This window comes from Opisthocomus hoazin, chromosome 1 (genome assembly GCF_030867145.1).
Source record: "Opisthocomus hoazin isolate bOpiHoa1 chromosome 1, bOpiHoa1.hap1, whole genome shotgun sequence".
NCBI lineage: Eukaryota > Metazoa > Chordata > Aves > Opisthocomiformes > Opisthocomidae > Opisthocomus > Opisthocomus hoazin.
The window spans coordinates 94,092,018-94,115,077 of record NC_134414.1 but is presented as its reverse complement, the minus strand read 5'-3'; the positions used below and the strand labels follow the sequence as shown (position 1 = coordinate 94,115,077).

Sequence of the window (23,060 nt, the reverse complement as noted above, 5' to 3'; positions counted from 1 at the left end):
CTGTATTTGTTTATTGACTACCTACATAAAAATGCAAGTTTCCAGAACACAGCATATATAGTTCATCAGAATCTATCATACTTACACAAAAGCACAAAATTACAGATTATCCTCAAAAATTCTCAAATTTCCAAAAGTTTGTTATCTCTACAGTATCCAGAGTAATGAATACTAATCTACCCCAAAGAATAGGGAAAAAAGATACTTGTAGCTCTACAGGAGTTGCTGTACTGCACGGAAGAGACCCACCAAGACAGCGATGCCCCACTGAGCTCAGCACTAGTGCTGCCAGATGCAGACCAGCTCCCACAGACTTTCACTAGCATCACTCTGCTGTGCTCCCAGCAGCCCCATTTCACTGAGACCTGCCCTGCGCACTACACACTTTCAGGCAACACTGTGCATCAAGTTTTTCCCCAAACTTAGAGCAACTATAAAACCGGAGATTCAAATGTGTGCAAAGGCTTGGCAGAAGCAAGTCCAGGCCTAGCACCACCAGAATTTAAGAGGTAAGAAATAATTTCCAACCAAAAGTCAACTATGTAACAGAAAGTGTCTCAAAGTGCTCCCTAGCACATCCTGCACCACCTACATAGGTTTTTCCCATTCTACCATCACTTTGGAACATTACGCACGAACACCAGAATTTCATGCACCATTATCTCATAACCGGCAAGTCACAAGACAATTGAAAATAAACTGTATGTGCAAACAAGCAGTATTTTCCCCCTTCAACAGAGGCTGAAAGCTCAAGTATACATACAATACCCAATTTGTGACAGGTGTTCCACATGACTAATGGAAATTGTCAAGAAAACAAAGTCAAATTCATGACTTGTAAAATACTGCTAGAAAATATAAAGCTATGATACTCAGCTGCTTTTCATGCCAACCTTGTAGATAAATACATCAGAATCTTACAACAAAGATACCACTTCCTTAAAGGAAACATCAACTTCTGAGTTCACATGGATGCACAGCGCATTTACAGTTATCAAACCTGGAAATTATTTCCTAGTTGGACATGTGTGTGAAGTTAAACATACTGGTTACATCAGTTGGGAGGACAGCAAATGTGGGATTATCTCTAGAGAACTGTTTAGATGGGAAGACTTTTGAAAAAAGATGTGTTACCAGAAACAAAATGCCTCTGTGCACATCAGCTGGGGGTTGTAAACGGACCTGCAATGCACTGGGTAGTCCACACCAAGAAGAGCTGTGCCCTCACGTCACAGGGAGTACGCGCCTCTAAACACAGATATGAACTCATCCATCTCCTTGCTCAACTAAAAGGCTGACCAGCCATCCTGGCACCTTTGCAGATTCCTGCTTGGTATTCTCTGCTACAAAGAACTAAGCTGAAGCAATGTGAAAAAAAATGTGTTTTAAAACACTGTACCAGTGGTACATTTTGGATCTTTAACAATTATTTTTCCCACTGGGACCAAACTGTTGTGGTCTGCTTTCAGCTGCCATCCTAATCAGCAGCAAGGGTAGTTAAGCCTATAAAATTAAGAGCAACTCTTGAAATAAAATCTGGCCTCTTGAGGCTAATGTAAAGCTTCATTTTAAGGAACACTTTCTGAAAATAAGGCCCTGATACATAATCCATTGTCACTGTGTGATTCATTAGCCCTGTCACAAACTTCAGGGTTTCGAGAACTCAGTGTACCAAGGCACAGGACAGACTGGCCAAAGACAAGCTCATCCAAAGCTGAGGCACACCACTGAATCAAAGACTAACCCATCAAGCAGAACTGCAGATTTGTGGAAAATGTGAAAACTGCCTTGATTTTTTTGTCACCATAATCTGGCCCCTTGAAACTAAGCAGTTTGATTCAAAATAAGGCTCTAGCTACAGCTTTAACTTGTAGTACTTTCCGAGTCATTTATCTGATTCTTTGCTAGACACCAGTGTCATTTTTTTTTCCAACTTCTGCAGGACAGGAAACATAAAAACTACAGTTCTGAAACCAAGAGCAGGTTCAAAACCAAGACCATTCTCCTACTCAGTGAAAAACTAGGTGGCTTAAATTCACCCCTTTCATATGTGTGTATAACCTGTTTAAGGACTTACCTCTCTCCCTTTATGTGTCACCAAAGCAGCCAAAGGCTTGGCGTAGAATCTGCTGTAGGAAAATCCCAGGCAGCCATACATACTGTTAGCGGTGAGTTTCAAAGCTTTCTGCCTGATATCATACTGAAAAGAAACATAACCAGCAAAAATGATACAACCATAGCCAACGGAGAACAGAACTTATTGTTCACAATTACATTCACAGCTTTTTATACAGTCTGCAGCAATGATGGGCTACAAGTAAAGCACATTACAATCACTGCTCGCTACTAATCATCCCTATTCTGCAAGGCTGATCAGGGCACTTAAGGGGAGTGGGGAGAAAATCAAAGGAGTTCTGTAAAACACACCTGTAAATAAAGGTCAGGATTTAGATCTGGCTGTTTCATTAACTGCTTAACTTGACGCCTTCTCTCCACCAGTTTCCTGATTTCTTTAGGCAAAACTCCCATCTCCAGAGAAGGGTCCGGAAGCTCTGGAATTTCTTCCTCTTCTTCAACCTGTCAAATGATCACCACCACTTATCATTTTTTTGCTTGAAGATTAGATTTTAATGTGGTAAGTGAAAAGCTGGGGGGGGGGGGGGGGGGGGGAACGGAACCAAAAAAACCCACACAGCTTGTATTTACTCCTGCAAAGCACCCAAAGTACAGTGTGGAACAAGGAGCACGAGATGCTTTTTGCGGTATTTTACTATATTACTTAGTCCCTGCTGGGGGACAGGGACTAAGCCTGTCTCTGTCTAGGAGAAACCCAAGAGAGACATGGTCCAGTAGCTGGAAGATTTTTTTTTAAAAACACGTGTATTTTATATATATAAAATATATATTATAATATAATAAAATATATTATACATAAAATACACATTATATATATTATATATATAATGTATATATCTATTTTATATATATTAAAAAAATAAACCCAGATAAATAAAAGACACACTCTCACTCTTAGGTATATATAGACAGATGTAAAAATATAAAGAAAAGCACACACACAAGCAATTCTTTCCATGCTGAAAAAATCCATCCTTTTTTTATTATCATGTAAGTATTTTTGGTGTTCAGAACTGTAAAATGGAGCACATGCTCTGTGGAACTGATCCTTTGAATAAGATAACTGACAAAAGAGAAATCTACAGTAACAACAGAATGAAAACTCCACCCCAAGCAACTCTTGATTACAGCAAAACAACCACCTAACAGAAAGCACACATTCTTCTTGATAGCATAACCAAAGAAATGGTTGCTCAGCAAAAATGGAGAGAAATTTCAAGCACAATGAAAGAGATAGAAATACACAAAGAAAGGGCAACAGAGACACTATGAGGCTGACAAGTCCAGTAGAGCAGTCTGGGAAGAACCATAACAAGAAATGATACCAAAATCTGACTAAATATCATACCGTGCTAGCAATCAAAATGAACTGCTTCAGTTTGAGGCACGCTTAAGAAAGCGGGGTAAATCCATAGAGAGTTTGGAGGAACTCACTGACAGAATTCCACATAATTTTTTCCTCATTTCTGCTATGGTACTCATATTTTAATTGTTATGGGACTAATCGTGCATAAGTAGTTACACACTAATCCCCATCTGAAAGCCGATCCCAGTTAAAACTAAAAGCCTCAGCTTTAACCTTTAGAACTGACCAGCTCACTGCTTCAAGTTTATAGCACAGCTCCACGAACAACTGTGCCAGCACAGCTGAGGAAATGAGAATAAGCAGCCACAGACAAGCCATGGCCAACACAGCTGCTAAGAAAACAGTACGTGGAACTACGCCTTCAGGAGGCTTTTCAGTTGTGGTTAATACAGTTTAATGCTGTATTAAACAGCATGAATTTCTGTGAAGCTGGTCCCACAGCTGACATAGTCACAGTATCACTCCCTGACACAGACATAGTTTTCCTGATGTCTAATAAGGGTTGAGCTCATATTGCGTTCTTCCCCCAGGCAAAAGCATGAGACTTGTGCCTCCCCCATTCAGGTATGTTTGCATGAATTCTGTGGCAACTTAACTTTAGGAAGCCTCTACCAAGTTCGGATGAAATTGGTCAAGGGGCTCAGAAATTGCTAGGAGGATCTCTGGCTAAAAAGAGACAAGAGAGCCTCACTAAAAGTCTTGTTTCACGAGGATACCAAGATTTTATTTAGGAGAGAGCTTACCAAGATTCTAGAAGAGTATTACTGAAAGGAAAATGACAAACACATAGTACTCAAAAAGTCCCAAAGCAAAACTTACTACGATGCATCCGTAAACAAGCATCACTTTTTTTAAGTGTGAGAGGGGGGGAAAAAAACCCCATAAAACAGTGAAAAAGAACACTTTCTTAGAAAAGTGATTCACAGAAAACACACTGAAGTTGAGACAGTGTAACTTAAGTCACAAGTCTAAGCACACAAACCTCTGCCCTTTTCTGTGCTTCTGATGACAGTCGCTGCACTGTGGTAAAGCAGATGTTAAACTCCTGGATAATCGATGGGTACAAGCTGTTGAAGTCGAGAAGCAAAACAAACTTGTCATAAAAACCTAAAACAGAGTTTAAAACAAAAGTCATAATTACTCATTCTCCCTAAGGACTTCATCCAACTCCACAATTAAATTATTTAAGTGACAGTAATACATTGTACCATGGTTCCCTTAAAGTAGCTGTTGAGATGCACCACTACCCATCACAGAAAGCTGTCAGAAGTGGAACGATCCAACCCCATTAACTCACCAGAGTTGAACAGATAGCTTCTGTGTTACTATAGGACACTTGTACAGTTTTCCCCACATAGAGGAGAAACTGAAAGAAAACTTACGTGTCCATTATAAAGTTATACACAAATATACAGTTCTAATTTCTCACAAGACCACAATCTTCTCACAAAAAGCTAAGAAAAAAAGTCCCAAGAATAAGTTATTCCACAATCAATGCTGCGAATTTTCTTGCATGCAACAAGCCCCACACACCAAATCACCACAACAAATTCCCACACAGACTGCCCACTGCCACCTCTGCATTAATGTAACCTACCTGCCTCTAACTTCATAGAAGAAAGAAAATCACCACATCTTACCGACTTTGGGATCCAAGACTAATCCCCCAGTATATGCTGCTTTCTTTTTCCCTATCTTTGATTTATTCTGATCTTCAAAATCTTCATCTTCATCCACCTACATTTGGTATTTAAAAAAAGTCATTATCTACTCTCCAAGATTTCTATGCTGTTGGAGGAGTTATTTTTGGCAAATCAAATATGAAACTGGGAGCCAGTGCATAGAGTTCCTTTTAAAATACACGCAGAACACGGTGTTTTCATCGTGATCCTCATTAAAGCACTCTACATGTCAAAACAGCATTCACACCAACTCTTATAGGAACAACCTGCTAACAAGAGATTACGAAGACCTTAAGGAATTGTCATCATTCAACACAGCACTAGTATGCATTTTCTGGCTGGCCGTAAAAGTCAACACTGGGAAAAAAATCAACTCATGACCCAGAAGTAGTATTATTGCCCAATTAAAATGTAGTTTTTGGACATACAATGGCTGGGCTCTAATAAAACAAATAAAACCACTATTAGTGACCTAAAGAGTATTCTGCTATTTTTTTTGTTGTAGTAAGAATTTTTCTCCCAGTAGTTCAATGCTATTCCGAATCATTTACAATTCTGGCACTGCTTTGATGCAACAATACAATCAACAGAACTGCTTGCTTTGGAATTTGCTGTTGAACTTATTTAAAAGTAAAACTAAAAAGCAGAACATAGTGAAATACAAACACATTCTCAAAATTTAATTTGTTTACTAACAAACATATAGATGTTTCTGTAAGTAATATTTACACTGGTACTATCCAAAGGATTTTTTTCTTTTTTTTAATATCCTTGGATATTTTACCCACATTCTCAAATCACCCACCTTACAAAATATACTTGAAATACTGTTCATCAACAAAATAACTGTAGGACAAATGTGCATCATTAAGCAACACAGACTATTTTCTTCTTTACTGTTTCACTACGCAGCCAAGTACTTCGCTTATTTCAATTTTAAACTAAAAGAGCAACTGAGTTTACACAGACCTGTGATACAATGGAAAAGGTGTTACAATGTCCCTTTAAACCATATATTTCTCTGTTACCAACTCAACAAAAAATAAAATTTTGAATTAAGCCTAAGATGTAACACTAAGTTATATGTTACACCTAACATACATTTAGGTTTTCCATGCTCTCACAAAACACTAATACGCAAAAGATAGAAGAATGTTTTTTTCTTTTTAATAAAAATTCTTGGAAAGTGAAAAACTGGACCCACCAGCTTCTGAGTAGGCTTTTTACACACTTGTTTGTCTGGCACTATGTAGTCTTTTTCATGAAATGCATGGAGCAGCAAGAACTCATTGCGTTCAGATCGTCCTCCCATCATTGTCCTTGACTATAGAGAGAGGGGCAAAAAAAGAATTCAAAGCAAAGCATAGAAAACGCTGACATACAACAACAGTCTAAGCAGTGTCCTTCAACTATCTGTAAGTTCACCTAGCATTACGATTATTCTGTATCATCACCATGTGCAAAACAAATGTGATATTTATATGGAAGTTTTACATTACCACTTGACTAGATCATTGAACTCTCACACTCGTCACAGCAAAAAATTTACAGCAGCATGTATTCTCTACTAGTGTTCACAAATTAAAACTAGCAAATGAAACACAGAAAACATGGAACTGTTTTTGTGGGACAATGGAGGGGGTGGAAAGTAATGAAAATGTACCATGACATTCCCAGAGATGTTTGTTATTTGAAGAGCCAGTGGCAGAACATTCAGCTCACACATGATCTGGAGAATGAACTTGGCATCTGTCCAGGTGTTTTCCAGCATGACCATTAAGTGAGGAGAATCACTGGGAAGAGAAGGATGGTCTAGTAAAGTAAAATAACCCTCCTTTGCACTCTGTAGTAGTTTAGACCTATATGCTGTATGGAACACACCGTTATCTGTAGCACACCAGTGCTGAATTATATAGCAAGCTCTTTTAATTGGGAAAAAAAAAAACACAAAAAAACCCCCAAAACTCAAGCCTGCCTGTCCTTTTAGTGTATCCAAACCAACGCTCTCACAAATCAATTTGCTTGGGACATAATAAGCCACCACACCCACAACGTGCTAAGTCAGCATCTCCATGACAAATCAAATAAGCAAGCATGAAGTTGTATAGCAGGAAACCATCTCCTCTGCTTTCCAGTGAAGGATTAAAAACACGAATCAGCAACATACCTGTACATATTTCGAATTTCTTCTGGTAGAATTGTTATCCTCTCTGTTTTCAAAATCTGGCGGACCAGTTCAGACAAATGGTAACTTTTGCAACGAATTAATTCTTTAGCAGAAATTTCTACATCACAGATCATTCGACCGCAGGCAGCATTCCTCTCAGCAAACCCTCCTCGACCCTTAACCATATCACACAAGAAGAGAAAAACCCAAACAAAAAACAAATACAAGCATTAATAAAGACTTTTATCCAAAATATATGCTTATAGGACTCAGCTGGTCACTAAATACTCTAATAAATACTCTACTAAATACCACTAATACTCCAGCTTTATAATTATGCCCTACAGGAATCCATGGTATCTTTCAATATATGTCGATAGCAAGTAGTAGATACTCAACTCATTACTAGTTAGATATTAATTCTTAAACTGTCATGCATTTTTTTTCTTTAATAATTAGAATAGTCTCAACAAGAATATGGGTGTGGATTTTCTGTTTCCTCCAAGGATATTTTTTGTACTAACAGCAGGATGAAAAAGTCACAGAACAAACCACACACAAATACTCATCTTTGCCTCTAGGAAGGACAGGAATGGGCAAGAACACAGCCGTGTTCAGCACTCCAGTACTCCAAGCCTCAGACATTGTCCTCTGACCAAATATGTACTGAGAACTACAGAATTATTAGCTTAGCAGCTCTCCATGGGATGATTCACCAATCAATCCAAATCACATTTTCTCATTTTACAGTTATAGCAGACAAAGACTGTTACAGTAAAGACTATTGCAATTAATCTGTCATTACATATCTCAACTAGATGATGGTAAACTAAATTAGCCTAACTTGAAAATTAGTTTAGCTTATTACTGTAATAAAAGTCATACAAACACTCATCACTTCTGATCTGGGATACATGAAATTCAGCGTGACCAACAGTCAAAATACATCAGTGTCACATTTACAATTCCTCAGCAAAATTAATTCATTTTTAATCACATGCAGTATAAAGGGGCTTAAAAGACCTGAGCAATCTTATTACCCCAAGCTTTGGCATATTGGACCTCCTCAGTCGACCTATCTTGGACCAGTGAGGGACTTTGCACACATTAATTCTTTGAAGCAGCACTTCCAGATCAAATCCATAAATATTATGACCCTTGCAGCAGAAAAAACAACAAAAAAGGGTTACAACAAATGCAAATTGCAAGACTTACTTTCACACACTCGGTATTCCTTTGCCCTTTGTGGTTTTTTCCATCTAATTGATGGCATTACCTCTCTCATAGAAAGCACTTTCTAAGAGAACGTTCATCAACAGTACTCATTAGTCTTAACACTAACAATGCTGTTCAGCAGAATACCAAAATCAGCTCTGTAACTGGCTCATAGCACACACGATTCAGCTTAATGCTTTGATACCAGAGATTAGGATTTAAAGCTTTATAGAAAAAAAGATTCTTTATACAGCATTTAAACTTAACAATGAGTAATTCCTTTTCTCTCTACCCATGAATGTCTTAATATTGACATCAAAATAATGTAATTTTTTTCCTTTGATACTACAATAGGCATAGCTGTTAAATGGCAACAAGAAGACTTGCAACCAATATTTACACTCCAGCAATATTTTCTAAGCGTAAACAATGCTAAGGACATTGGTGACACTGGTCTGAAACCTCAGCTGAAAGCAAAATGCTGCCCTGATGAACATGAGTCTGTGCGGACCAGCCACCCACCATGAGCTGCAGGTTCACCACATCAGACACATCCGTGTAGTGCCATACTGAGCTACCAGGAGAAGCTCCTTAAAACCACCGGCAGCATTACAGCCGTAGTGGAGGGGTCCTACCTATACTGATATAACTTGATTTTCAGCAGCACTAATTAAACCAGGTGCAACTTAAACTGCACTAACACAGCTCTACTGGTTTTACGATCAGAGCTCACACACTCGTACTACTGGCAACTTCAGTTTAAAACAATTGGCTGCAGTGTTTCCCCTGATTCCTTCCCACAATCACCAGGCAGCTCAGCTCATAGGGCAAATACCGGATACCAGCCAGTGAGTTGAAAACATCAGGAATCTGGCTGCTCATTTCATCCTATTCCCACCACTTAATTACTTGTATTTACCTACATAAGAATAACAAGTTGTATATAACCAACATCAGATTTATAACCAACTTCAAATTCTCTTCAAAATTTCATTAAATGAAAGTCAGGACTGTACATTAATTAATATAACAAACAAAAGGAGAGTAATTATAATAAGTCCTCAGCTGCCAGTAGAGCAGAAAACACAAGAATGCTTATTACAAAACTTTGCCCAGATCCTGTGGATTTGTATAGGTTATTTTGATTTACAGCATAAACACAATCTAAATGGTGACAGAAATTACAGAAGCACCTGAACTGAAACAGACTCTTAAGTGTACCAAGAGTTCACATTTTTCTAGAAAGTCACAAGGGTTTTTTTGTTGTCTTTTGTCTTTCTGAGTAAAGCAAAAAAAATACTTGTTTCACATACTGTGGAAATCCTGCCTATTTCAGATATTATGGGAAATAATAGGATGTATAAAATGCTGTCAGGCAAAATTCTGTATCACCTTCGTATCAAAGTATACCTGATGTCTTATATGCAAATTCAATTCGTAAGGCAATCTAAGATAAACATTAAAAAACCTGTAAGGGGACAAAAGAAAAAGAACAAAGCTGACCAACTGACAATATGCTTTAATTTAACTCTCAAAGTCTCAGAACTACTCACCACAACAACATCTGGGTCAATTTTGTGAATCTTTGCAAGGAAAAATCCCAGCAGTGTTCTCTCTGTTGCAGCAATTTCTATTTTAGCATTCTAAAAGGAGCAAGAGAGCACCTGATTTCAGTGACCCAATAAGTTTAAAATGGAAACATCTCCTCTCCCCTACTAGTTACGCGACAATAATAACACACCACAGAGTTCTCCCTTTCCTTCTGTAATTCAAGGCTTTTTGTTCTCACTCCCATAGACATAGAAAGCTTTTCTCAGAGGCTTTTATCCATTTTGCTTTTGTATGCAGGTGTCTAGTGATATTTTAAGAGCCTCCTAAGAATCAAGCACACCAGGAAAATGCTCCATGTGCATCCTTCACTCATGGGCTTAAGATCACACAGAAACAGAGGGAAAACAAAAATAGGTTACTTTATTATTCTGTCAGCTCTCCCAGTGCCCTTTAGAAAGGGCATCTTCTAAATTTTGACAGACTTTACTCTCCAAGAAAAGAAGAAACAAATTCTCCCAGTTTACTATGAGTACATAGTCAGGTATAATGAGAATGGATCACAATTTTAGCCTCTTTGCAAAATCTTTCCAACTCTCTCAGTAACACTCCGTCTAGTTTCTAAGCGCAACTAGCAGCAGTAGTGAACCACACAAAGCACACACCTCTGTTTTTACAAGCAACACAGAATAAATACCTGGATTTAGGTTTACAGAGTGGAAAACTAATGAAATAATGCCACCATTCTTTTGAATATTTCTCTTGCACAACCTACCCAAAGCAACACGAAGTTCGTATTTCAAAAGGTACTGCGATTAGGCTAACAAAATGAAATTACCTTCTTTTTAATAGCTTCTTTGAAGTCATAAGGAAAAATGCAATCGTTCGGTTTGGAAACAACTGCAAAAAAAATTATATTTGCTCTTACATACAAATTCTTAATTGTACCTGCCTCATAAGCATCTACCCACAACATAGGAAGCTAAGGAAAACTACCCTCTAGTTCTAAAAAGCTACCCTTATGTGAATACCTGTCTTTAAAGTTGTTAAATACTTTGCTAATGACTCAGTTATCTTAATCAGTCACATTTGAGGTTATCATTGGAGATTAAAACTACAGTCCACATCTTCTGAACTTCCTCTCACAAGCATTCAACACTCTTCATCTCTTCCAGTCGGTCTGAATCTCAAGGTTTAGCTGATCTTACTATAATGACACTGCTGCGAGATTTTTTTCCTATGAAAACTTGTTTGTAAATACATGTGACATTTATTTTTTTAATTCTGTTCAGAATAACTTAAAAATAAGTACGTGACATTAAATAAATGTTCTAAATTAATGGGTGAGGTAATCCAAGAGAACATGTGATGAAGTAAAACTAATAAAAATGATAGGAAACTGTACAGAGCAGGGTTACTTTGCAACATCTCAAACTACGATTTTTTTCAATAAAGTCTTCAATAAAAAGTCAGTAAACAGTGATGTTAAAAATAGGGAGAAAAGCCTGCCTTTGTCACTTACCTATTCTAAGCCATTATTGCTGGAGTGACAGAATAAAGTGAAAAAAACAAACAAACAACACAATCAAAAAGCACAACAAAAGAAAAACTCCCAAGCAATTATTTTTCTACTCATAAATTGTACGAAGTACATACCACAGAAGTGCGTCTGAAAAGGAGGCTGAGGTGGAGCCTTATCCAGAGGAAATTTCTGGTGAATCAGAGCTGCAACAGCCACAATCTACACCAAGAAGACACAGAACTCACAACTTCATAAATATGACTACTATCAATACCCATTTCTTCCCATCCCTTTTTTTAAAAAAAAAAAAAAAAAAAAATTTCCTCATCTGTTTTCTCTCATTTCTACAAAAGATCTTTTTAAAATTAATTCCAACTATAAACAGTTAAAAAGAAGAAAACATATCAACTGATCTCAAGTAAAAAAAAGTACCAAAAAAGCTATGCTAAGGCATATGGAGGACAGGGAGGCAATTCAAGTCAGCCAACACAACTTCACCAAGGGCAAGTCCTGCCTGACCAACCTAGTGGCCTTCTATGACGGAGTGACTACACCAGTGAACAAGAGAAGAGCTACAGATGTCATCTACCCGGACTTCTGCAAGGCCTTTGACACGGTCCCCCACAACATCCTTCTCTCTCAATTGGAGAGATATGGATTTGATAGGTGGACTGTTCAGTGGATGAGGAATTGGTTGGACAGCCGCATCCAGAGGGTAGTGGTCAACGGCTCAATGTCCAGATGGAGATAGGTGACAAGTGGTGTCCCTCAGGGGTCCCTGCTGGGACCAGTACTGTTTAGTATCTTCATCGATGACAGACAGCAGAATCAAGCGCACCCTCAGCAAGTCTGCAGATGACACCAAGCTCAATGGTGAGGTCAACATGCCTGAGGGGCGGGATGCCATCCAGAGGGACTTGGACAAGCTCAAGAAGTGGGCCATGTGAATCTCATCAGGTCCTGCACATGGGTCAGGGCAACCCCCACTATCAGTACAGCCCAGGGGATGAAGGGATTGAGAGAAGCCCTGCCAAGAAGGACTTGATTGTACTGGTGGATGAAAACCTGGACATGAGCCAACAATGTGCGCTCACAGCCCAGAAAGCCAACCGAATCCCGGGCTGCATCAAAAGCAGCGTGGCCAGCAGGGCGAGTGAGGTGATTCTGCCCCTCTGCTCTGCTCTGGTGAGACCCCGCCTGGAGTCCCGCGTCCAGCTCTGGAGCCCCCAGCACCGGAAGGACACGGACCTGTTGGAGAGGGTCCAGAGGAGGGCCACAAAAATGACCAGACAGATGGAGCACCTCTGCTATGAGGAAAGGCTGAGAGAGTCGGGGCTGTTCAGCCTGGAGAAGAGAAGGCTCTGGGAAAGCTTTATTACGGCCTTCCAGTACTTCGAGGGGGTTTATAAGAAGGATGGGGACAAACTTTTTAGCAAGGCCTATTGAGGTAGGACAAAGGATAATGGTTTTAAACTAAAAGAGGGTAGATTCAGACTAGATACAAGGAAGAAACTGTTCACTATGAGGGTGGTGAAACACTGGAACAGGTTGCCAAGAGAGATCGTCAATGGCCCACCCCCAGAAACACTGAAGGTCAGGTTGGACAGGGCTCTGAGCAACCTGATCTATCTGGTTGAAGATGGCCCTGCCTCATTGCAGGAGGGCTGGACTAGATGACCTTTAAAGGTCCCTTCCACCCCAAACTATTCTATGATTCCATGAAAACAGCACAGAACCTACTCCTAAATGATTATCTTAGAAATCTGAGAAGAAAAATAATTCCTTTTTCAAAAATCTGCTTTTATCAAATATTGTTCTGAATCTGAACAGGCCCCACAATTTAAAGGATTCGCTTCGAAGCGCAGAGGAGATGTGAGCAGGGCAGGACATGCAGAGAAGCCTTGCCTCCAGAAAGGCTGCCCCTGAGCAAGCAGTCAAGACTGCCAAGAAGCCAAGAGGTTTTAGCGTTTAGAAGCTATTAGTTTACTACTAGGATGTCCTGGCTCCCCAGACACTGATCAGGAAAACCCAACAGAAGACAAGGCAAACAGGCTTTAGAAACATCTTGGCAAACAGAGTCCTGTTGGTACTTTGCGTGTGTCTCATTACGTTGGCTAGAAACCAGGAATTTGTCACACATCCCCCCCCCCCCCAAAAAAAAAATTTTAACTTCACTAAAAGTACTAATTCTACTTGAAAAAATTGCCAGCCCAATTTTCCTTGCATTCAGTTAGCCGGAAACAACTATCCTAATCTCTTCCTAAGCTAGGGCGACACATGTTAAAAAACAGATAAATGTGCCTAACTACAGGCTGCGGTCTGCAGTCCACAACTGAAAGAGGCCACCTACATCTCCTCCTCCTTTCTGAAAAAAGGAAAGATCTCACAGCAGAATGGTAGGTGCTGTAAGATTTAGACCAAATTCTCATTGTATTTCAAAATTAGTTTTATCAGCAGAAAAACCCCGTCATTTTACCTAGAACCTATGATTAGCTCTACCAAAAAAATAACAACAATCCATGAACAGCGTTTCTGGCACAGTTTCATTTATAACTATTACGGACAACAGGCAAAACAGAAGGCTTGAAAAAATACATAGGATCTGCTGTCACAGTAAATATTCTCACCAAACAGGCCCCTGAGCCCACAGTTCTCATTCTGGTAAGACTCCAGTAAAAATTTCTTTGAAAAGCCTGCAGCGCAGAAAGTTTATTCAACAGTAAATATATTTAGACGTTTTATCAGGTGAAATTCTTCCAAGCCTTAGAAAATTTTTAGTATATGCCAAAGAACAAAATAAAACCAAAAAGAGAGCACATTATTTACCTCATTCTGGTGAGTCTTTGGGTTCTGAGTGATCTTCATGCTGAGGCACATGACCACGAGAGGAGGAGGAGGAGGAAGATCTTTAACCACGTTCACCAAGCCAGGCTTCATGGCCACAGCCTCCACCTTACACCAGCTGACTGACTGATTTGAAGGCTCTGAGGAGACAACACGAACCACCTTCATTTTTCTGGGAACCACAAGTAAGGTTTCTCTAATGGTGCTGCTGCACAGAGTATGTCTTTTAATGTTCTGCCCTTGTGTGGTAGTCCAAGATCCAGACTAACCCTGCCCATTTCTGGTAACTCCCTGGGCCCTGACTCCCCAGTCAAAAGTCTCATCGCACCAGGGACTCTTTAACACCAGAGAAGAGAGGGAAGCTTTGTATCAAGATCAGGAAGATGTGTAATGCAAAAAAAATATTTCAAGCAGCTTTATACAGAGTCATAGCAGAGACCAGTCGGTATAAGCCAAGTGAGCATAAATCCATCTAAATCACTACACCACCTCTTAGCATCTAATCTTGTAGTCAGTCCAAAGTGAGAAGGCTTCACAAAAAATAAATTAATACAAGTTAAATTAAAGAATACTCAGAGATATCTCAAACACTACAGAAAAGACAGCCAGAGTGCTAATCAAAAGAATTTTGATCGAATGAGAACAAAAAACATTTCTGACTGATTCCACTTTTGAAGACAGCTGTTGGTAGACCTAGTTATCTTACTCATTGCAAAATTATTTGACCCCTCTCTAGAACCCACATATTTTACCTACTTTCCTTATCCTTGCTTTAAATGCAAACAGGTAACTGACTAAAATATCTTCATTTATAAAACACTGATGATCTCTCCAAAGGAAGACAGGCAATCAATTGCTTAACACCTTTTTTCTTTGATCTCCAGTATCTTAACATCCAGAGCTTCAATGAGCGCTCTACATAGCAGTGGCCTCCAAAGTAGAGTGCATAAGACAATCCATTGGGGTATAGGAAGAAAATATTTTTGTAACATTAATAAATCAATACTTTTAAAAGTGTTTATTTCACATACCTCATCCTTTAATTTCTATATTTATTTTATAATGTACATAATATATTACTACAGTAGTATATAACATACTACTACAGTAGTATGTGTATATAATTTATAAATAAGTATCTCTTTATTGGGGGTACAAGCTCAAGTTTTTACTGACAGAGGTGTGCAGTTTAGCAAGTTTGGAGACCACCGCTCTAGTAAAGCTCCGATGCTATCTAGCACTGATACTAAAACTGCAAAGACAGCTTCATTACAAATAGCAATAACAGTTTTTGAAGAAGTCGCAGAAGTCTGTTCAGATGGTTTCAGACTTGCTTATTCTAAACCTTCCAAGTAGACTTCTTGTACCTAAGACTTGCTATGGGAAGTGTGGAAGGGAAACTACACATGAAAGCAAGAACCTTCTGATAAACTAGATACACCCTCTCCTCTCCAAACCAACAGAACACCCCAAAACCAACCAAACAACCCAACCAGCTTTGGGGCACAAAATCCAACAACTACAGAAATCTGCATAACATAACTAGCCAGCTTAACAGAGAGTTTTCCACAGAGCACACGCCACAGTTTTGAAATGAGCAATTCTAGATATCAAGACACAGAACCTCTCTGGAGCCTGAAGGCTGTAACAGACATGTGAGAGCAGGAAAAAAGAGCTCCCTTAGATTACTGTTTAACTCTGGCTTAAGTGGTGCATGCCACTCATGAGGCGGAAAGGATTTCAAACTAAAAAAGCTCCACACCACAAACTTTTCTAAGTGCCAGAAAAAAACTCTTAACTCACAAACAAAAAAAAGCCATCTAGCAGGGGTTTGTTACTAAAAAGATACATTTGCAGAAAAAACAAAAACCATGAATCTTAAGTTACCAAGAGAAGGAAGAGGAATAAATTTCTAGGAATCCAATTTATGTGGCTCTAGGGTATGCATGAAAGAGTAGATGCTAGGCATGGCACAGTGCCTTCTCACTGCCATTCAAAATTATAATCTCGTCTGTACAGTGTGCAACTTTGTATAGATAGAACTCTCACTCAAAAAAGGACAAATAAGTTACAATTTGTACTAGATAATGAACATTATACAGATAAATTGCAAGGTTAAGTTACAAAATTATAATCTATCAGTACAATTTAAATTTCCTCTCCCCTCCTCCCTCGATCTATAATTATGTGTGTTTTCCAGGAACCAGGTATTTCACATGCAAACCACCATACGTGGGTTTTTTATTTCCAGCCAGCATGGTCCTTTGATCTTCCTACTCATCAACAGAAGTTCCAGACTAGAGGTGTTAGTTCCAAATGCATGTGAAAATGTTTGTCCTTTCAGATCTTGGGGAAGCCGAGGGCATTCAGCCTAACAAGTAACAGAAAGCAGTGAGTCATTTCACCCCACAGAAGTCTTCAAGGCTGACACACTATATTCAGACAGCACCTTAACAAAACTACACGATACCCAAAATGACAGTAATTCCCCACAAGCAAAGCCTTAACCCATAACATCTTACAGTAATTGAAGAAATTACACTATTGACTCGCCTTAGATAGGTGCATAACAAAATCAGGACACTAATGTAAAAATGCACTGAAGCAAACATTCTTCATCCGTACTGGATGTACGACAGAAATAAGATTATCAGCCAAGACTACAGCAATGTTCAACGACCATTTTAATACAGAAACTACTCATGTTGCAAACTTAGTTAGACAGTTACAGGTTTAATCTTGTCTGTCATATGAAGACTGGATAAAGCACAACTAAAGAAAAATTTGAGACAGCTAGTATCTCTTTGGGATGCTGCTTTTGCACCTAGAACTAGTATTAAAAAAATAGTTTAAAAAGGCATTATCTCAGCAACTGACCCAATAGGTTCAAGACTGCTAAGTCTCTTACATTTGAAACCAAATCAAGTATTTCTGCCAATGAAGAACAGCTACTGATACTCTCATGGGAATTTTTTTCCATCTTTGCTGCTCAATTTTACAGCTCTTCAACAGAAGTATTCCTCACTCAGTTGCTATTTGCAAGAGCCATATAAGCAGAGAGATCAGCAATATTCTGGACATGGATTCAACAAAACAGTTAAGGGTAGTAAGCAATTTAAAACATCTTGCAGTACTTCAGGCCCTGATCCAGTACAGCTGAAGGTTTGCTTGGCTGATTAGTTGATTCAGTGACAAGGGGATAAAAAAATTAAAGCAGGATAATTGGGAATACAGATTGCTGTAAATCAATAAGCAAATTATAACTGGGGGAGAACGTGAGACAAATGCAGTAGCTCTAGAAGTATTTTTTCCCCTCATGCTTCCTTTACACAAATAGAGCTAACGCTGACAAATCAGTATGTTATAGGTTACCTGGCAATTAACTGTTTTTGTTAAGGACTAACCAACATACAATTGATAACCAGCCAAGCTACAAGCTTAGGTATTAGCCTCTTTTTTCTTTAATTACAAGACAATGAGCAACTAACTACACATCACAACTGAGGTACAGCCACTAGCTACTAAAGATCAAATCCTGCAATTTTTTTTTTTTATTTTTTTTTTGTAAAATCGTAGAATTCTTAATTAGGTAATAAAGCAGGTTGTGGTCTTTCATCACATTAACTATACTCACCGAATATTTGACTTCTAAGTATTCGGATTTTGCTGGAACATCCGGGATCTCAAAAGCATAATATTTTTCCACTTTCTATATAAAACAGAAGGTATTATTTTTTCAGTATCTCCCAACTGAATATTCATTCTATCCAATAAGAAAGCTAATGAAATAAAGGCCAGCCAAGGCATACATCTCAAATATCATGGGCTTGATCATATATTACCAATTTTGCAACTTATTATAACCACCTCTAGATAGTAAGAATGTTTTATCACCTGTACTTAATCTCTTTAGGTTTTTTCAGCATGAAGAGTTTCTACAGTATTGACTTACAAATATACTAACCGTTACAAAACAAAAACCACCCAAGCTTAATAGCTAAGGAAACTCAGAAACGTTCTGTATATTCACAGAACATACATTCAGACATACTAATGAGAACTGGTGACTGCAGATCACAACAAAATCACAAAAAGACTGAGATGGAAAGGCATCTCCAGAGACTGTCTAGTCCAGCCACCTGCTCAGAGCTAGGTCAACTACAGCGGGTTGCTCAGGGCCCTCCACAGTCAGATTCTGAATATCCCCCAGGGATGAAGACTCCACACCCTCTCTGGGCAACCTGTGCCAGTGCTTGACCTCCCTTACAGTAAAGTGGTTTACGTTCCGATAAATTTAATGTGTTTCAAATGGTTCCTATTGCTCTTGTCCTCCTCTGGGCACCAGAGTCATCTTTACTCCTGCCCTTCAGATGTTTATACACAACCAGAACACCAATTGCTCACCCCGAACCTTCTCTTCTCTACGCTGAGCTCTCTCAGCCTCTCCTCACATGGCAGATGGTCCACGCCCTGTAATTATCTTTGTGGTCTTGCGGTGGACTTGCTCCTTTTCTTGCTCCCTTTCTCATACAGAGGAGCTCAGCGGAACGCAGCACTCCACGTGTCTCACCAGGGCTGTGTAAAGTGGCAAGGACCACCTCCCTTGAACCTGCTGGCAGTGCTCTGCCTCATGCAGCCCAGGGTACCCATGGCCGTCTTTGCCACAAGGGTACATCGTTGGCTCTTGTCCAGCTTTGTGTCTACCAGGATGACCAGGTCTCTTTCTGCAAAGATGCTTTCCAGTTGGTTGGTCCTAGAGTACATGGGGTTAGTCCAGTCTTGGTGCAGGACTTGTTATTTCCCTTTTTTGAACTCGATGAGATTTCTGTAGATCATGAGATCTCCAGCCTGTGAGGTCACTCTGAACAGCAGCACGCCCATCTGGTGTATCAGCCACTCCTCCTGGTTACGTACTGTCTGCAGACTTGCTGAGTGTGCGCTCTGTGCCATCGTCCAAGTCATTAACACAGACACTAAGCAGGACTGGACCCAGTATTGACCCCTGGGGTACGCCACTGAGGACTGGCCTCCACCTGAACTTTGGGCCACTGATCACAACACTCTGAACCCAGTAGTGCAGACGGCTTTCAGTCCATCTCGCTGTCCCCTTCCCTAGCCCATACTTTATCAGTTTGAGGATGCTATGGTAGACAGTGTTGAAAGCCTCACTTAAAAGTCAAGATCAACAGCAGCCGCTGCTCTTCCATTGTCCACCAAGCCAGTCGTCTCTTCATAGAAAGCTACCAGCTTGGTTAAGCATGATTTCCCCTTTGTAAATCCACACTGAACACTCCCGAGCACCTTCTTGTGCTTTGTGTGTCTGGAAAACAGTTGTCTTCACAACTAGTTGCTCCACCGCCTTTTCCCAGGGCTTGAGGCGAGGCCAACTAGCCTCTAGTTCCCTGGAATATCCTCCTCCTTGCCCATCTCAAGGATAGCTTTGACATTTGCTTTCTTCCAGTCCTTAGGAACCTGCTCTGATCAACCTGACCTTTTAAAGACAATCATATGTGGCCTCGCAGTGATGTTGGCCAGCTCCCTTGCACTGTTGGGTGCATCCCATCAGGTCCCATGCACCCATGGTCTGTCCAATTTGTTTAAATGTTTCCCTCCTCCACCAAGGACAAGTCTACCTTGCTTCAGGCTTTCCTTCTGGTCTCCTGGGGTCAGGGATTGCTGAAGGCTGGACATAGCAGTAAAGACCATGGTGAAAAAGACACTGAATATCTTGGCCTTTTCCATGCCCTTTGTCACCCATCCCCTGTCCTTTTCAGCAGCAGACCCACATTCTCCCCTAGTCATCCTGTACCTCTAGAAGCCCTTCCTACTGCTCTTTGCCTCCCTCACCAGATTCAACTCCACGTTGGCTTTGGCTTTCCTTTTTCCACCACGATGTCACCTCCATTAGTCTGCTCTCTAATCCTGACCCATAAGCTCTCGACCAGTTCTTTGCCCGTCCTTCCGCAACGCTCCATGCATTCCCATTGCTCTGACATGTAAAAGGAACTCCCCCTCCTCGCCATCCCAGCCTGTCCTACTTAACCACGACTTATCCCAACACGTGCCTATGATCCCAATGAGGTCATAGCCCAGTAACTGCACACAATTCCTCCTTTTATACTGCATGCTTTAGTGTACTGGCACTTCAGAGAGGCACCCAAGAGAACTGATTTCCCAACCATGTGCCAGATGTTCACTTTATTACATGCTTAGAACAGAATCATTTCTATGACAGTATTGTATTTTTCAATTTGATTGACTTGGGTTTTAATAGAAAGTAGTCAAGTTTGTTTACATTTATCTAACAAAGACAGTTAAAGCAGCCTCAAGTTCAGTGTAACTTCACTGAAAGTTAAGTATCACTTCTGCTTTCTGCAAGAACAATAATGATTTTGCATAACATGCACAGCTTGTCAGTTTCTAAGAATAACTACCTTCATTTCCCAAATAATTACAATATCCTGTGCCACAACATTATGGTACCTGCTGAAATGTCATGCTCTGCCCTGTAATACTGCACAAACCATCTGCACCATGGTTGTGTATTGTCATTATGTTATGCCATAACTATGCCAGAACCTTGCTCTTACTACAAAAATTCCTAGAAGCTCCTTAAATTAAGAAAGCATATTTTCACTGGACAACACACCAAGTTCAGCACATTACACACAGAGTTAGCATAAGAGTCAGCATAGTACACCTCTAGAGTAAGTTTAACAACAAAAAACAAAGTCACCATAAATCGGAATAAAATTTACAAGTAAACAAAATACACACACAGTTAGGTAAACTCGAAGTTACTTAGTTTTGGGGTTGGGTTTTTCCCCTCAAATTAACAGCATCAGCAATAGTTCCCTCAGAGCACTAGAATGAGCAGTTAAGCTTGCTACTTCTCATAACACTGCAGTTTAAAGGTTGCAAAGCCTGGGTGGAGAGGAGAGGTCCCTCTGCTATAAACAGGAAGAGACGAACTCCAGAAACAACTATGGCATCAACAGCTACACAGAAGCAGAAGAGAGTAATGTAACTTGGTACAAGAGCACCACTATAAAATCAGAACAGCATTACAAATTAGCAAGCAAATGTAGATCTGAACTGTTGAGCCAAAACAGCACCTCACACGAGAAGCACATCATAGCTACAACAGATGGCGATGCACTGCTTTTAGCACATATTACTGGTGACACCCCTCCTTTTTTTTTTTTAATTTAAAAAAAAACCCTCTCAGGCTTCAAACAAGTTCTTGCTGCAAGCACAAGCTGAACATAGTGTAAAAATAGCATGCTGCAGTGATTCATCTGCTCAGCTCAATTACACAAGCGTCTGGTCATAACTGCAGTGAATGAATGCTTTGCTGCAGAGTAATCTGCCCTTCAAGTGGCCCTTCAAGAGAGCAGAAATGAGCAGCAGTGATTAGCTGCTAAGTTCCTAAGTGGAGTAAGGCTGCTTTCAAATTGATTTGTGAAGACTTGCTAACTTGGCAGCAGTGCAACCCATTGAAGCTACAATTAGCAGCAGGTGCAGGAGGAAATGATATGGCTTAAGTGTATCTGCTCACAGGGACAAAGTTTGGTGCTGGCAAGGCCAAGATGCATGCGCACACGCACACACACACACACACACACACACACAGAACCACCTGCCTCAGCGTATAAATACTGGCTCTCTCTCCACCATCACAAAACTGGGTGCTCTGAATAAAAGAAATTCGGGTGCATGGCAGGTATGCTACTAACCTTTCCGATTTCAGCTAATGGTGGAAGAATAAGAGTTTCTCAGTTTCACAGCACTATGCCAAAACTGAGACTTTGTGTTTCTCTGAATGCATCGCTCACGAGTGCTCTGCTCACCTGAGCAACGCTGCTATTAGCCTTTTAAAAATCTTTCAAAACACCAACCCTTAACAACACAGTAGTGAAACTCCAGCTGCACGTCACAGAACAGGGAGTTCCTCTACAGCATATTAGCTCTTACCCACATACAGTCACAACTGTGTGAAGATCACTTTTTTGCAGCATTCACTCAGCTGAGTGTCACCACCATTGCAATTTGAGAGCCCTGCACACTCCTATGGAAACACAGATGTAAGGGCCATATAACAACACAACATCTCTGGTGGTATGACTGTAATGAAAAGAAAGATGATGACTCCTTACAATACACAGATTAATAAGGTCTATAACCAGGCAAACTGAGGTCTCTCAGAGAGGAACAGAAGAAAAGGAGGGCGCAGTAATGGCACAACCCCACTACTTCCACAATTATCTTGAAGGCAGCAAAAGGACCCCGTGCTGCAGAGGTGCAAGCCTGGCCAGATTCAGTGCCACTTGTTCACCTTCAATTTTGTGTTAAATTGGAAGAGCTGAGTTACTGTAATACTTTCCTTGGATAGTCCTAAAACAGCCCCACCAACAGCCCTTCCCTCCAAACCTATCTTTTCTCTTATCCCCCACATTACTAGTGCTATACCCTCCAGCTAGTTCCAGTCCTCATTAAATCCTTCCAGGAGGCAGTAACTATCAAAATCAGCAGAAAATTATGCCAACAAAATAAAGCTGGATAGCCTTTTACCATGTTCGT

At 40.1% G+C, this 23,060-nt stretch overlaps 1 protein-coding gene and 1 non-coding gene across 2 annotated transcripts in view; both read right to left on the bottom strand.

The window, feature by feature from the left end:
- The window catches only part of POLA1 (DNA polymerase alpha 1, catalytic subunit), a 203,200-nt gene that overhangs the window by 163,840 nt on the left and 16,300 nt on the right, over positions 1-23,060 (bottom strand). Inside the window, exons 13-26 of the mRNA XM_075429909.1 lie at positions 18,115-18,189; positions 16,713-16,851; positions 14,463-14,620; positions 11,771-11,855; positions 10,953-11,014; positions 10,120-10,209; positions 8,392-8,508; positions 7,352-7,527; positions 6,848-6,977; positions 6,389-6,508; positions 5,143-5,239; positions 4,485-4,609; positions 2,428-2,577; positions 2,078-2,200 (exon numbers count right to left, since the gene is read on the bottom strand). Coding sequence (XP_075286024.1) covers positions 2,078-2,200; positions 2,428-2,577; positions 4,485-4,609; positions 5,143-5,239; positions 6,389-6,508; positions 6,848-6,977; positions 7,352-7,527; positions 8,392-8,508; positions 10,120-10,209; positions 10,953-11,014; positions 11,771-11,855; positions 14,463-14,620; positions 16,713-16,851; positions 18,115-18,189 — 1,647 coding nt within the window. The remainder of the gene's footprint in view (positions 1-2,077; positions 2,201-2,427; positions 2,578-4,484; positions 4,610-5,142; positions 5,240-6,388; positions 6,509-6,847; positions 6,978-7,351; positions 7,528-8,391; positions 8,509-10,119; positions 10,210-10,952; positions 11,015-11,770; positions 11,856-14,462; positions 14,621-16,712; positions 16,852-18,114; positions 18,190-23,060) is intronic.
- Positions 4,761-4,891, bottom strand: LOC142364370 (small Cajal body-specific RNA 24). Its single transcript, XR_012766264.1, has one exon.